Here is a 15,703-nt window from a genome sequence, read left to right as displayed (position 1 = left end):
TTAAAAATATATTTAAAAAAAATAAATGAATCAGTGAATTTCTAAACTTTTTCTTCATTTCAATGTAGAACATATGGCTACAACCTACATAAACAACAATTTGGGTCCTAGCCGGTTTGGCTCAGTGGATAGAGTCTTGGCCTGTGGAACAAAGGGTCCCAGGTTTGATTCCATTCAAGGGCACATTCCTCCCCAGCCTAGGCCTTGGAGGCAACCAGTTGATGTGTTTCTCTCACATTGATGTTCCTCTCTGTCTTTGCCTCTCTCTTCCACTCTCCCTAAAAACCAATGGAAAAATATCCCCGGGTGAGGATTAATAAAATAAAACAACACAACAAAACAAACAAAAAAACCACAACAATTTGGGGGCTGTCTATTTTTAAGAGTGTAAAGGCATCAGAGACAGATGGTGTGGGTTAATGCAGATGAAAATGCATAGAGCAGCTTTGCCTACTATGAGTGCTCAGTGACCATGATGTCTCATCTATTTTTTCTGTCAAATGGTAGGGAATTATCACTGGTCCTCTCTATTGCCCTGCAACACTAGGCTTTTTTGGCGAGGGCCATTTTGTAACCCCTGTCTTTGTCCCGCTCTGTTCCTGGCTCTTGCCAACTCTTACTCTAGGAAACTGGCCAGTGCTTGGAATGTGCACACAGGAAAAGGTTCTGGGTTCCACTGTGCGGGTGGCCCAGGTTTCAAGCACAGAGATGTCACACCTCACGCATCTTGGAGGTGTGCTTGTGTTTGAATCATACCTTATGAATCGGCTTTGTACTTCTGCACCCTGCCTTTGTTTTAGAAATCTCTGCCTTGGAAAACAATGCCAGGGTTATTGTGTTTCAGGGGCCGGGAGCCCAGTGCACATAAACATCTTACTGGGAAGAATTTGCTACTGAATGGTTAAAATGTTGATAGAAGGATGTTATCTTTAAATATATTTCTTATTGATTTCAGAGAGGAAGGAAGTGGGAGAGAGTGATAGAAAGATCAATGATGAGAGAGAACCATTGATCAGCTGCCTTCTGCATGTCCCCCACTGGGAATTGAGCCTGCAACTTGGGATGTGCCCTGACCAGGAATCGAACTGTGGCCTCTTATGGTGATCACATCATAAGGTATATAAATGCTCAACCGCTGACCATGCCGGCAGGATGACGGAAGGATTTTTTAATTTGTTTCTTTATTTTTCTCCCCCGTATGAAGATAGCAGTGAAGATTTATAGGGTGGATTTTAAAAGGCTTTGGGGACACCGTAAATAAAAATGCAAGCAGCCACTTTGAAAACCATGTGTGAGCAAAACAGGGGAGTTGCCCAGTGAAAGAACCTCAAATGGAAAAGCCCTTTTGAAATATGAGTAATAATCTTCTTGGGTTGCAGATTCAGTTCTCATAATGTATGTTATTTATCTAGACTGAGACAGACGTCAACAATTTCTTGCTGTGATTTTGTCTTCTTTAGAGAGACCTTCCCAAGCTGAACTGTGACGCCATTTCTTTCCCAGAATGCATGTAGGTTTGACGCAGCATGAGTGCACCCTTCTTCTATATCAGATAATTCCGTTTCTCGTGTTCATTGAAGTCTCTTTACATTACATAGACATAGGCAAAGTGAAAAGGAATTGGGGAGGGTGAGGGAGGAGAACCCCAACTATGAGCCTGTAGATCCTGTCATGTGCCCCCTCCCCACCCAGCATATTAATTTTATTGTCTGTGGCATAAGTGAGTTGTCATCAAGATGTAGCTCTTTGGGCGGTTTAAATTCCAGTCGGAGGGCGAAGCCCTAGTCTATTGCTGTAATGAGCGCTTTCCTCCCCTGGAGGCCCGGTCTGGGCTGCTGGCCAGCGGTTGGTGTGGGGGACAGGGGCTTTAGGGAGGGAAATGACCCTTTGTGGTGCTCAGTTGTCCCAAGAGGGTTCACCCACTTCCCTTCCCACAGATCTCCCAACAGCACCAGGGAAACTTGTATTTGCCTCTCGCCAGGACTGTTACTTCTGGGTTCCTATTACTGGTTTTTATGACAAATACCGACAAGAGCTTATGATTTTTATGTGGCATTTTACTAGCAGCAGCTGGAAGAGAACGGCCCGCAGACTGTGTGTTTGCCACACTATATCGTCAATGCTTGTCCCGTTGGGTCCCATGAATTATTTCATTATGGACAGACAGATAATAAAGTTATCCTTTCCCTTCTCACACCAATAAAGCCCCTTTAAGAGTCATGCATTGCTTGCCATCTCTCTGAATCCTTCGTTTAGAAGCATCATCATAGTTCATTATAGTTGGCATACAATATTATACTAGTTTGAGGTGCACAACATAGAGATTTGACATTTATATACCTTATGATGTGATCACCACAGTAAGTCTAGTAACCGTGTGTCCCCAAACAAAGTTACGATGTTATTGGCTCTATTTCCTGTGCTGTACATTGCATCCCCATACAAAATTATTTATTTTATAACTGGAAGTTTGTACCTCTTATTCCCTTCACCCTTTTCACCCAATCCCCACCCTCTTCTTCTCTGGCAAGCATCTATTTGTTCCCTGTATTTATGAGTTTCAAACAAAACAGAACAGAAACAAACTCCTTCCCCTTTTTTGTTGTTACTGCATCCGGAGATCATCCCAGAGATCGGAGACCTCTCTGAGGTTACCCCCTTCCCTGGGGCCTCTCCTTTGCCCTCACAGAGTCTCTGTTCCTGGTATAGCTCAGTCTTCTCTGAAGGAATTCTTTGTTTCCCCTGAAGTGTCCCAGTCATTTATTTACCCAGGAAAAACTCCCTAATCACCACTCAAAGCCCCCAGATCCCAGATGTGATAGAATGTAAGCAGAAATCAGAGGCAAATGCCCCTCAAATGCTCTGTGTTGTACTAACCTGCCTCACCCTGACTGGGGACAGACTTGTTGCGTGGCTGCCAATAGCAGAATAGAGTAATTTATTTATTTATTTGTTTATTTGTTTTTAAATATATTTTATTGATTTTTTACAGAGAGGAAAGGAGAGGGATAGAGAGCTAGAAACATCGATGAGAGAGAAACATCGATTAGCTGCCTCCTGTACACACCCTTTTGGGGATGTGCCCTCAACCCAGAATAATGTATATGAGACGTTGTTTGTTTAAGTTAGAGATGAGATGCCATTGACCCTTATGAGGAAGGTGGGCTTCAAAAAAATCTCCCCTAAAGCCCCAAGCCTGAAAACTTTCCCACAGAGAGATCTGGCTGTGAGATAGCTCTCTCTAAATAGTTTTTTTTTAAAACTGCCTGGGGAGGAATAATAGGATCACTGGCTACTTTCTCAGTGCGATGGGGCATAGACCTAAAGAACATTCAGTGAAGAATAAGGGCATTCAGGATTCTATTTTGGGTGCCCTTTTTGCAGCGTGTCCAGCAGGACTGTGGGGTGGTAAGAATTTATGGGTATGTGGTGAGGCCCAGGGGACACTAAAACACTCCTGGAGCCTTCTTTTCATCCAGGTCTATAAGGAGGAGGAACTGAGGTCATAGTTTGCAGCCTGAGATGCTCATGCCCTTTTTATACTCATCCTTACAGAGGGGGACCTCGGAGGATGAATACTACTCATCCAGATGAATTTTAGATGAAAAAAAAAAAACTTTTTTTTTTTTTTTTTTTTGCATTAAGACATGAATATCCTTGGGTCCAAGATGTAAAATTCACATAAGCATTAAAGATAAAAGCCTAACAAATAGCATGCTGATGGCAAGTTGGTCAAGGCTAACCCTCTATGTCTCCCAAGGCTACTTGCCTTGGCTGCTGTTACAACTATTAGGGTAGAAAAATGTAAGTCAGCATTCTAAGGTGGAGTCAGAAATTTTTTTTCTGTCGGGGGCTGGCTTGTAAATGTTTTAGGTTTTTTGGGCTCTGTAGTTTCTGTCACCATTAACCCCTCTACTGTAGACTGAAAGAATCCAGGGACAAGGTGTGAATGAGTGTGGCTACATTTTACTAAAACTTTACTGACCAAAACCAGGGAGGGCCAGAATTGGCCTATAGGCTGTAGTTTGTTGCCCCATGTTCTAAGGCAACTTCCACGTAGTCACTCCTAAGTGTATTAGACAAATGCATCAGACACACGGGCAGTGTTCCAGGCACGATTGGCTACGCGATTGGTGGAACCTGGTGCAAAATGAAAATGGAGTGGCCCTTGTTTGGAGTTTACTGAGAATTTGCAGGTGATGATGGCAGTAATCTGGAAAAAAAAAATCATTATGGTTAATTATAGCTGGCATGCAGCATTATAGTAGTTTGAGGCGCACAAGTGTGGTGCCCTTTGAACCCAGGCATCTGGTGTCCACAGAACCAGCTCTGCGCCTGGGCCCCAGAGATTGTGCTGGATAAGCTGGAAGTTTCCTACTCTCCTGGAACCCCCATTCTTGATGGGAAGTTCTGTAAACTTTCTAAATAATTTTGTATCAATCACACAGCAAAGGATTATACTGAACAGCTTGGCTAAATCCTCCTCTTTTTGGAAATTGCTGCCTTTTCTGAGATGGGCGGTGTGGGGACCCAGTGGAGGCATATGGGTGAGGGAGCAATGCTGGCCTTGTGGGCTAACTCAGGTCCTGACACCTCCAGCCCTTCTTGGTCTGAGGAGGGGACGCCATTGCTCAGCTGGAACCTTTGCAGGGTCATTTCCTGGACCAGTTCCGACGGAACACAGCGTTCAGGAGCATCTGCCACATTTAGTTTCAGGTGAATGCTTCTGCCACAGGCATGCCTTTCTCCATCTCCCCACAGAGCCCCGGGCGCAGGACACCATGGCTTCCAGCCCTTCTCATGTCTGCTCTGTTCATCCAGGTGTGGCGCAGCTTGTCAGCTTAGATCCTGCACATTCTTCCCCCATTTGTGTAAAATAAACATACAGATACCCCTCTATATAAACTGAAAGCTTCCAGAAGGATATGCAAGAGACAGCGATTGTCTCTGGAAAGGGTTCTAAGCATCCAGCGTGGCAAGATTATTATTGTCTGTTCTATCATAAATGCTTCAGTGTTTTCTATTTTAATGTAATACCTTTTTAAAATTTTATTTTTTATTGTTGACAGTATTAAAGATGTCCCCCATCACCCTCCTCCCCCACTTTTGACCCTCTCCACCCAGCCCCCCACCATGCCTCACCCCAGGCCTTCACCATCCTGTTTGCGTCCATGGGCTGTGCATAGATGCATATAAATTCTTTGATGAGTCTCTTCCCACCCACTCTACCTCCCTTCCCCTGAGATCTGTCAGTCTGTTCCATGAATCCATGTCTCTGGACTTATTTTGTTCCTCAGTTTATTTTACCTTTTAATGGTATAAAAATGATTTCATAAATATGTTGTATTTATTGCTTCTCCAACAAAACTCTGTTTCGTTTTTCTCTGTTTTATAACTTCTTAAGCTTGGATGTGTTTTGAATTGGGATGGTAGCAGAAGGAGTCCCCTTAAAATACACACACACACACACACACACACACACACACACACACAGTATCTCTTTTTTCTCACTAACTTGGGCTTGGGTTCTTGGCTAGAGTTCAGAACTTCTAATTGTATTTTACTTTCATATGAGAACTGAGAATAGCTGGGGGAGGGGGGGTGTTAGCCAACTTACTCACTTCAGTGACTCTGAAACTTTTGGTCAGAGGTAAAATAATATTTCTAGTTGCTTCACAGGACTGAACCATTTAAGTAGAGATGTGTTTGTCAGGTCATCCAGGGCAGGCCTCTCCACAATTAGTGGGCAGCTGAACATTCCAGCAAAATGGAGAAGTCACATACTAAAAAAGTCAGGAAGGACCTGTCAAGTCTGGTATTAGATCCAGATTATCACTGAATTGTTCTGCCCCCAGTTTCAGTGTCTGTTGCTTTTCCTCGTTTTCCTTGAAAAAAGAAAAAATTGGGTTTCATCCTACAGCTGAAGCTATCAGAGGACTAAAAAAATGAATGTATCTTCAATGAGATGTGTGAGAATTTCATCCGGTGACAGAACATTCTGTCAGAAGAGGCCTCTCTTGTGTGACACACGGAGCATTTCACACAGGTTTTCCCGAAGCCTTTGCTTGCTTGCATCTAGAAGAAGGTGTGGGACCAGGTGTGATGTGGCACGGAGTGGGAGGTGGCGAGGTGGACACCCCTAGCCTACTTCCTTGGGTTACCTGAGGACTGAATGAGAGAATCCAGTTCAAGCCTTTTACACGGGGGGCCTGGAATTCATTCCATAATGTTAGCGAGGCTATATTTTAAAGAAATAGGAAAAAGCTAATAAACCACTTAAAAATTGGTTCATAAGACTTACTGTATCTCCCCCCCGCCCCCCCCCCCCCCCTGAGGAATTCATTTGAACAGATAAAATAAACAAAATATCTTAGACTGCAAATACTGGGGAAGTGAGAGAAGGTAAAGGTTATCCTAAGATCCCATTTTTTTTCTGAATGTGATTTAAAAAAACTCCATGTATGCACAGTACATTTTTCTTTTATTAAACAAGCACGTGCCCTTGGTTTCTTTACTAAGAAGTCAACGCCTCAATTCTAAGTGGGCTGTGTATAAATTTCTACTTTTCAGAATCCATTTGGCCTCATGGTTTTAAAACCGTAAGAATTCAGATGATGTAGTCTACATCAGCAAGCTTTGGGAGGCTTGACTGTATACCAAGGCAGGTCAGATTGAACCTGAACTTGGAAAGAATACATGGGTGTGTCTCCTCCCACCTCTTAATATAGTTTGCTCATCGCTGTAGGTATCGTTATCAAGGCATGAAGGCCCTGGCATCTGATTTTTCATGAGTGCTGGATTAGCTGGAGTAGGAAGAAAATGAAAGTTCTTAATAAACATTTCAGTGGTCATTACCATGCAGGGTGCTGAGTTCAGCATATTTAAGCATATTTAGCCTACTTAAGCACAGCCTCTTGAACAAGTTTTCCTGATCACACACACAAAAAATTCACATGAAGATCAAATAAGCTTCACTGCGAAATATGAATAAGGTCCCAAGTTATTAATGTTTCATTCAGCTTCAAAGTCATATTGAAAATTGCCTGGAACTTTTGCCTCCTTTTCGGTATCTTTCATTTCCTTGAAAGATTTGAAACAGAACCAAAGGCCTGTCTGCCTCTCAAAAGACTCCAGGAGAAAAATCTAATTAGAGGCATATTTTCTATTAGACAAAACTAACCAACTAAGAAGTATCCTTGATGTAATCTAAGTTGATTATTCTGTCCAGAGGAAATGATAAATGGCGGAATAGTACGTGATAAATGGAGGAAAATGATAAATGGAGGAATAGTACATGAATCACTATTTAGTGTCCGCCCATCTCCCCCCCGTTAATCCTTATGTTCTTAACTGGAGGTTAACAGAAAAGAAAACACCACATGCCTGAGGTCTGTTTCCTGATTACAAGAAGTGGTGCTGGTGGGAAGAGATTTCTCCCATGCATAGCAAACCTAGCCAGGTGCGGGGGTGGGTAATTAAACTCTGCAGCGTGTTGTTTGGATTATGGAATTGCTGCAGGGACTCTGTGGAGGAGGCCATGGGAGGGCTCTGGCGGGACAGGAGTGAGGCTGAGCCCAGAAGGGCCGGCTGCCCTGCCTTCAGCTTTTCAGAAAAGCATGGATGGATATGTGTCTGAGGGGGAAGGATTGATGCGTAGACTATAAAGAAAGGTGATTTTAAGGAAATGTAGGTCCTGGAGAAGAGAGCCTGCGGAGCCCACCATGAAGAGCCTACCACCTTCCTCTCTGATTGTGCCTTCCTGTCAATCCCATAGAGGGTTGATTTCTCCAGAATATTTGGGCAATGGCATTTCTCACAGGTGGACTCAAGGAACTAAAAGGAAAAGCTTTAAAAAGTTTTAGAATTACAAAATAAATATTAGTACCATCCTTAAGCATGTGGGGAAATGAGTCAAAAGTCCTTGGTACATTGTCCAAAGTGAAGTGGAGCCTCCCTTCCCTTCACCACAGGGTTTCAGAGGTGACTTGTTTCCTGCAGCCACAGGGCAGTTTTGCTGAAGCTGCTGGTGTGTGTGTGTGTGTGTGTGTGTGTGTGTGTGTGTGTGTATTTTGTCTCTGAGTGGGTTAGTTCCCTTGTGCTTTTCTAAAAAACCATCTGCTACCCTGTATGCCCATTTGCCCCCGAGCTTTCTTCCTCCAACACTAACGTCTGTTCTGAGAGGGAAAGCTTTCTTTGAATAGCAGCATAGGGCAGACGCCACTAGAAAGACAGACGGGCATGGTGCTTGGAAGGATTGCTGGACTGAAAGGTGAGGGGATCCAGGTCCTTCACCCAGTGATGCTCATAGCTGTGACCTTCACAGGGTCACCCAACCTCCTAGGACATGCTCTCAGCTGTCAGACTAGGAGAGCTTGGGCCTAAGATATAATCTTAAAAATTCTTTCTGGTTATCATACCCTGTTGTCAGCAATAAGAAAATCATATGCCTCTTCAATCCTAACAGACAGTAGTAGCAAAATGAGAAGCAGGGCTGACCTGGGGCTAAATGGTTGATCTGTGTGTCCTCATGTTATTGTTGATCAGGAGCTGGGCTCATCCTAGATGTAGCTTGCAGGTGGGGCTCTTGTGTCCGAAGCTGGCATGAAGGGACAATGGCCACACCAGCACAGAGCACATGTAACTTTCTATGGAGCCTGGCATTGCTCACCCACCTATTTGTGTGTCGAGGCGCTGATTGGATTGAGTGAAGTTTTGGTTTCAATCAGGTCCAGTGCAGAAGCAGCACAGCATTATCATTTTGCTGTGGGTGCACATTTACTGAATGCCTACTGTGTTCTGCCCTCAGAATTGAGATTATTACGAGATGCAGAGAAAATAGAAATACTTATGATAGAAATGCTTATGCTTCTGATCCCACAGGGAGAAAACTTAATAAATGGAGCAGCTGGTCTTCTACACTCCCCTATGGGTTTCTTTCATGAACATTTACAAAAATGTGGTCAAAAAGGGTTAGGGTACATGGGGGGTGTGAATTTTGAGAGAGGTTCTCAAATTGTTACTGACTTGGTTTGGTGAGGAGCTGGTTTCACACATGGAGGAGGAAGAAGGGGCTGGGGGTGAGATGGGTCTCCAAGTGGATTAGCGTAGCTGCATATGGGACAGATTTGGGAAACTCATCTTTTGTGGTTACTTTAGGTCTCTGAGTTTGCAAAACTGCGATGCAGGCCTTCCCGGAGCTAGTCAGGGTAAGATGTGGTCTTTTTTCTGTCCACAGCTATTAAAATTTAAACCATTAAACTTATTTAAGAATCAAACATTTTAAAACTTAATGGACCAAATGCAGAAACTTCAAGACTTCTATGTTAAGCGTTATGGAAAAGGCATTTATCTTGTCTCAACTGCAAGACCAGTAATTTTCAATATGAGAAAAAACAACAACCACCTTTCTCAAAGTGACTTCCTTTGAAATCATGGGCTGTTCTGATTAACTGATGTTTATCAATATTTATTAGCAAAATCAATATCAAAAGTGCCTCAAATCATAATAGAAAATAAATTTTGGAGCAACTAGCTTAGCAGACATTGTGCTGATAAAATTTGCATTGCTGCAATCTCTGCTCTCCATAAGTCAGCAGCAGGGCCAACACATCAATACTTTAAAGACCACACTAAATCTTTCTAACAAGAATTATGATAAGACTATTAAAAAAACCCAACACCTTCTAAACCCCTTTTGCTTGAGTTCCTTTTTAGAAGTAGTGAATATAATTGTATTTTATCAGTAAGAGTTCAAAGGACAGAATGTTTAAGATAACTACCTTTGCATAATAATTATATTTTTAGCAAGTTTTTACAACATGAGTGCCCTATAATATACTTCTAATTTACAGTTACAGTTTCATTCTGTTCTAGAATCTTGATTATGGAAGCTAAAAATTTTGGACTTTGATCAAGAGTTATAAAAAAAGACACAACATTCTTTTTTGTTGTTGTTGACTGTGAAATAAGATAATCACAAAGTAGGACTTTTTTTTCTTTACAAAGCATCTTTTTTTATTTCCTAGTTTTGTTGAGAAATCATTAACTAGAACATCTTGGGATGGTATTTTTTTGTAGCATCCTCGAAAGATGTATAATTAAATATCAGCATTACTGCCAACTGCCATAGTGTTTATGGGTGCCAATGACTGTAGTTTATTCTGTAGCTACACATTCCTACTATTAGGTTAGATTTCTGAATTTTTAAAATAACAATTTAAAATGTTGGTCATGGGAAAGAGATGAGAAAATAGAGTGTGCTTTACTTACATTGCCTGTTTCTCTGTGGGGTGATGTAAAGAATGGTTATTTCCAGCAAAAGTGACCCCAAACTGTCTGTTCCATTCTCCCTTAAAAAATTCATACTGTTTTCCAGATCTAATAAAAGAAGAAACAAATGTTCAAAATTGAAGACATTAAGTTCATCTTCAGCCCTGTCTGCACATGGCTGATTGCTCTGTAGTGCAATAGGCGTGGTCTGGAGCTGGCTCTCTGTGTGACTTCTGTATAGGGAGCTGGGGGCCATCAGGTAGAGAACAGATGTCCTCTTGCCAATGCTTGTTTATCTTACTGCCCACCCTTAATCCCATCACATTTTTACAGTAGAAATAGGCCCTCAAAGGAATCACATAATGAGATTTGCAGAAGGCCAGGTTCCCTATCAAGTATTTAGCCCTGGAGTTACTTTAATGGCAATTTGATTAATATTGAACTATTTTTCCATAACTGAAGCTTAAATCCGTGACAGTTAAATAATGTTACCTCCAAAGAAGCTGATGGTTCTTACAGTTTTCTGGGATATAAAACTCCTTTGGGAATCTGCTAAATTTTCTGGATCTTCTCCTTAAAGCAATTCTTCTTAATGAATCCAAATTTTGGCATATACTTTCTGGAAGTCTACTGACATTCCCTTCCCCTTCCAGATTATCCTAGATTTGAGCATTTCCTGTAAAGCTGTACAATTCTACCTGAATTCAATACCTATCCCTGCCACCTAGAGTTTCTAACACTGGGAAAGTCTTCTAAATGCCAACAACATAAGGGTTTTTTTTTTTTGTCTTCAGTATTTGGTACATCACCTAGGTATGTGGAGTAAACAATAAAATGCATGTAAATGTGTTTAGCATTGTGCCTTCATGCAGAAGGTCATTTTTATTGATATATATAATTGTCATGTGGAATATCATGTTTAGATTAGTTGAGCAGCTGATTTGAGTCTTCCTGGAGGAAAGTCTCCCTGAGAGGTTAGGTGATGATCAGAAGATTTCTTGGGAGAGCTTAAGACCAGAGTTAGTGAGAGCTAGTGGGCCAACAATAGTGCCCACTAACTCATTGCTGTTGCATCTACCTCCATGTTAGGTAAATAGTTAATAGTACAAACTCATAGAAGGCAGATAAGACACGTTTCCCCCTAGAGTTGTGTTCACAAATTCTTTCAAATTATCTTTTATCTTCAAGGACCCTACCCAACCATTTTTGTTAATAGCAATTTCCTCAGACAGGCCACTGTAGGGTAGGTCCTGGAGCCATTTTCTGGTTGCCATTGTAGCCATATCATACTGTGACCATGCCCTGGTTATGTTGATTGACCATGTCTTCTACAGAGGGCTAATGTCACTGCCTATGGGCTTTTTAAATTTTCAATTTTTAAATTACCTGTAGTTTCTTATGAACAATATATTGTATTTTTTACTCTATGTGTCTATTTATCATATATTTAAAAGGCTTAAGTAGTGTAACCAGCAGTCCCGTCTATATTGACTGCATATGAAGACTGCCTTTGATTGGTGGGAAGGACTGATACATGGATGTTGGGAAGACCTCAGGCTGTAGGGTCAGACAGATCTGTGTTGGAATCCCTCTTGGCCATTTCCTAGCCTTTGAACTCAGTCAGTGTCATGGGTGTTCTGGTACATCTTCATGGCCTGATATGAACATCCATTATCTCTTCCTTGCCGGTGGTTATTATGATTATGATGCATCTCTTAGCAATATTGTGTCTTCACGACCTGGAACACTGGCTTTGCTCAAAAAAGGCCATCTGATCTCTGGATTTGTTTTTGACAAGTGACCAGTTAAAGTAGTTCCCCCCCCACCCCCAAATGTGTGGGAATGGAAGGAAAAATCACCCACTATTTTTCATAGATGTTTATCATTGAATATATTACATGGCATTTCCAATCTAACCAGTGAACCTAACTGATGACAAAATTCATTCTGGTAGTTCTACGTGTTCTGTGGAATGTGGAGTAATGTATACAGAAGAATGATTTATGTGCTTGGATTATGCTGTGGAATTTAAAGAATTAGTTTTCTTAGGAAACTAGGACCCATTGCCTTAGTTCTTCTTACAAGGTTCATATATTAAGTTGATTTTAAACATTATGTATTGTGCATTTTAGGTTGGTTAGTACCACAGACCACAGGCATCTAAGGTTGGTTTATATACTTAGGAGGGACAATGATTATTATCTGAGAGTTGGGTAAGACCCTAAGCAATCATTGTGTGGGTCTGTAAAGAATTAATTAGCACAGTATCTCTGCTTTCCTTGGATTGCATCCAAAATCAACCCTGGATGGTAACTCTCAGAATTGGCTCCTCCAAACTCTTCCTCCCAAAGGGAATGTGTCACAAACACTGAGCCCATGACTAAAACTTACCAAGCAAGAAGAACCAATGACAGTTTCTTTTTTTAAAAAAAATATATTTTTATTGATTTTTTACAGAGAGGAAGGGAGATAGTGAGCTAGAAATGTCAATGAGAGAGAAACATTGACCAGTTGCCTCCTGCATACCCCCCACCGGGGATGTGCCTGCAACCAAAGTACATGCCCCTGACCGGTATCGAACCTGGGACCTTCCAGTCCGCAGACCGACGCTCTACCACTGAGCCAAACCGGTTTCGGCGACAGTTTCATAGTTAAAGATACTCTAAGGTTTCCAGTGAGGTTTATAGAACATTGATATTTAATTTTAGAATCAATGGTATTGTTTTACTAACTTTATCCACCCTAAAACTAAAGTAAAAAATGAAATTTCATTTATTTAAAGTGAAGATGGGTTTTTGGTATTATCATCAGCCTGAGACCTTCTGTACAGTCTTGGAATACTTGCATTTGCTTTGGTCAAAAGACAATCAATTTGAGATCCAGATCTCCTCTTGACTCAGCAGCTTACCAGCTATGCATCTGTGGGCAGTGCCTTTTTCTCTAGAACTGAATTTTCATTAAATCATATCATATCCACAATTCTCTTCAGCTTTAGCATTCTGCAAAGTGTCTTGTGGCCCAGTGCACAAAATTTGTGCACGGGGTGGGGTTTTCCTCAGCCCAGTCTGTACCCTCTCCAATCTGAGACCCTCTGAGGGATGTCCAACTGCCCGTTTAGGCCCAATCTTACAATCTAGGACTGCTGGATCCCAACTGCTTGCCTGCCTGCCTTCCTGATTGCCCCTAACCACTTTTGCCTCCAAGCCTGATCACCCCCTAACTACTCCCCTGTCAGCCTGATTGATGCCTAACTTCTCCCCTGCCAGCCTGTTTGCCCCTAACTGCCCTCCCCTGTAGGCCTGGTCATCCCTAACTGCCCTCCCCTGCAAGCCTGGTCTCCCCCAACTGCCCTCCCCTGCAGGCCTGAGTTTCCCCCAACTGCCCTTCCCTATAGGCCTTTTCACCCCCAAACTTCCCTCCTCTGCCAGCCTGGTCCCTCCCCACTGCCCTCCCCTGCTGCCCATCTTATGGCAGCCATCTTGTGTCCACATGGGGGCAGCCATCTTTGACCACATGGGAGAAGCCATCTTGTGTGTTGAAGTGAAATCCTATTGGATAGGATTTCAATGTGCACACATATTTAAAACATTGCTCTTCACTTTAGATCCATATAGCTCTTTTCTAAACCAGAAAACACCCCATGACTGATTTTCAAAGATAGACAGGAAACCCAGGGGACTATTTCATAGCCCAGACTTGGAAAGGGTCCTGGTCAAAGATGGAAAGGCATCTTAATGTTAGAAGGTGTTCTATTACATCATTCTCAGTATTGTTTAGGGAAGCATTATTGTGAAAAGTTCTATTAAGCCCTCAGCGCTCAAAAAAGGCCATCTGATCTCTGGATTTGTTAATAACTGTTATTAACTCATTCTGGAGTTCTGCAGCTGGTGGACAGTGCTGCTGTCCTGCCACTTGAATGGCACCTGGAAAAATCATAAAGACAACATCAAGAGATGGCTGGTGATAAAGGCTTGGTTCTCATTCTGAACCTATTGGTTTAAAAATGAAAACAAGTTTTCTCAGGAAAAAAATAGTGACATGGCTAACCCTAAAGGATAGCATTAAGGAAACTCTTAAATTTTGTACTTACCTAAAGTTTCAGGTGTCCTTAGAAACTTGTTTTCTGCTTATTATGCCATAGTGATTCTCCTAATTTAGCTGCGTGCTAGACCTATAGCCCAGTCTCCTTATTTGTCAAAATTATTCCCTTAGATTGTTATATTATTTATTGTCTCTATCTCATTTTCTGGGAGGGGTAATGTTGAATGCATTAGAAACAGATATTTGGTAGTCAGTTGAAAAGTTAAATGTTTAATACTTATGGCAATTATATCATGATCGTTAGTCTTATCAGTAAATGGCTCAGGGATATTTTCATTGACTATGCTATGATGATGGATCATTACATTTCTTTTACTATAACATATATAGAAAAAATTTCACTGTGCTCTTATGTTGCTTTTCACGACTTATCCATCAAAAATTGACACCAAATATACTTGTTTGCTGAAGTATATCAACAATTCCCAGAAGAGATTAATTTATCTTCTCTTCTGCAAGCAAAGTTCTGCCATTAAAATGTGAGGCAATGATGGATTTAGACATAATTTGACACCATAACATTATTCTAAACATTAATCATCTCGATTCTCACAGTTCTATTGTAAGTTAACTAAATATTTACATCTTACACATTACATTTTCTTTCTTATATTATGAAACTGCCTTGGAGTAAATGACTGCTTCATCTTCTTCATACAAGTGATGATTTGCCATAGTAATTCATTCACTCATTTGCCATGAATTGAGTGAGGGCCTACTATATGTCAGGCAGTGTTCTGGAAGCTTGGGATACATGAACAGAAGGGAAGATCATTGCCCTTGGAAGCATACATTGTAGAATGTGGAATAATGACAATAAAATAAAAAATTCCTAAAACAGTAGGTCATAAATACTGTGAAAAATAATAGAGTGGGTCAGAGGATGAGGAGTGTTGGGGAAGGGTGATAAAGGTGGTACATGGTATTCATGGTGGTCAGGGTAGGCTTTACTGAGAAGTAAATTTGTGAACAGACTTGATGGAGGTGAGGGAGTAAACCAGGCAGATATCTGGGGAAGAAAGTGTTGAATGGAGGGCATAATTGGTGCAAAGGCCCTGGGGTAGGGTGAGCCAGTGGGGCTGGGATAAGGTGAGTGAGAAGAAGAATAAATGATGATGTCAGAGTTAGGGAGGAGTACTTTGAGTGGGGCCTTGAAGATCATTGTAAGGACTTGACTTCCTTTTGGAGAAGGTTTTGAGCAGAGAATGACTTGCTCTGACATACGGTAAATCTGTTGTCTTATGAAGAACAATGGTAACAGAGCAATGGATGAAGTAATTGTTATGGTCTTCCTAATGAGTTCCCCTAAAATTTCACCAACTTGTCAAAAAAT

At 41.6% G+C, this 15,703-nt stretch overlaps 1 protein-coding gene across 3 annotated transcripts in view; it reads left to right on the top strand.

The window, feature by feature from the left end:
* Window positions 1–15,703, top strand: part of AP1S3 (adaptor related protein complex 1 subunit sigma 3) — a 58,971-nt gene that overhangs the window by 2,548 nt on the left and 40,720 nt on the right. For 2 of the 3 annotated variants that reach the window (XM_045575531.1, XM_036421298.2), the window contains exon 1: window positions 10,376–10,461. The exons of the other annotated variant lie outside the window; for it this stretch is intronic. In XM_045575531.1, the coding sequence (XP_045431487.1) occupies window positions 10,397–10,461 (65 nt within the window). In that variant the 5' untranslated portion in view covers window positions 10,376–10,396. Of the gene's footprint in view, window positions 1–10,375; window positions 10,462–15,703 lie in introns of those variants that run through there. 3 annotated transcript variants of the gene reach the window in all.

Source organism: Pipistrellus kuhlii, unplaced genomic scaffold (assembly GCF_014108245.1).
Source record: "Pipistrellus kuhlii isolate mPipKuh1 unplaced genomic scaffold, mPipKuh1.p scaffold_m20_p_7, whole genome shotgun sequence".
Classification (NCBI taxonomy): Eukaryota; Metazoa; Chordata; class Mammalia; order Chiroptera; family Vespertilionidae; genus Pipistrellus; species Pipistrellus kuhlii.
Note: the sequence above shows the minus strand (reverse complement) of the source record. Positions and strands in the feature narration are given on the sequence as shown.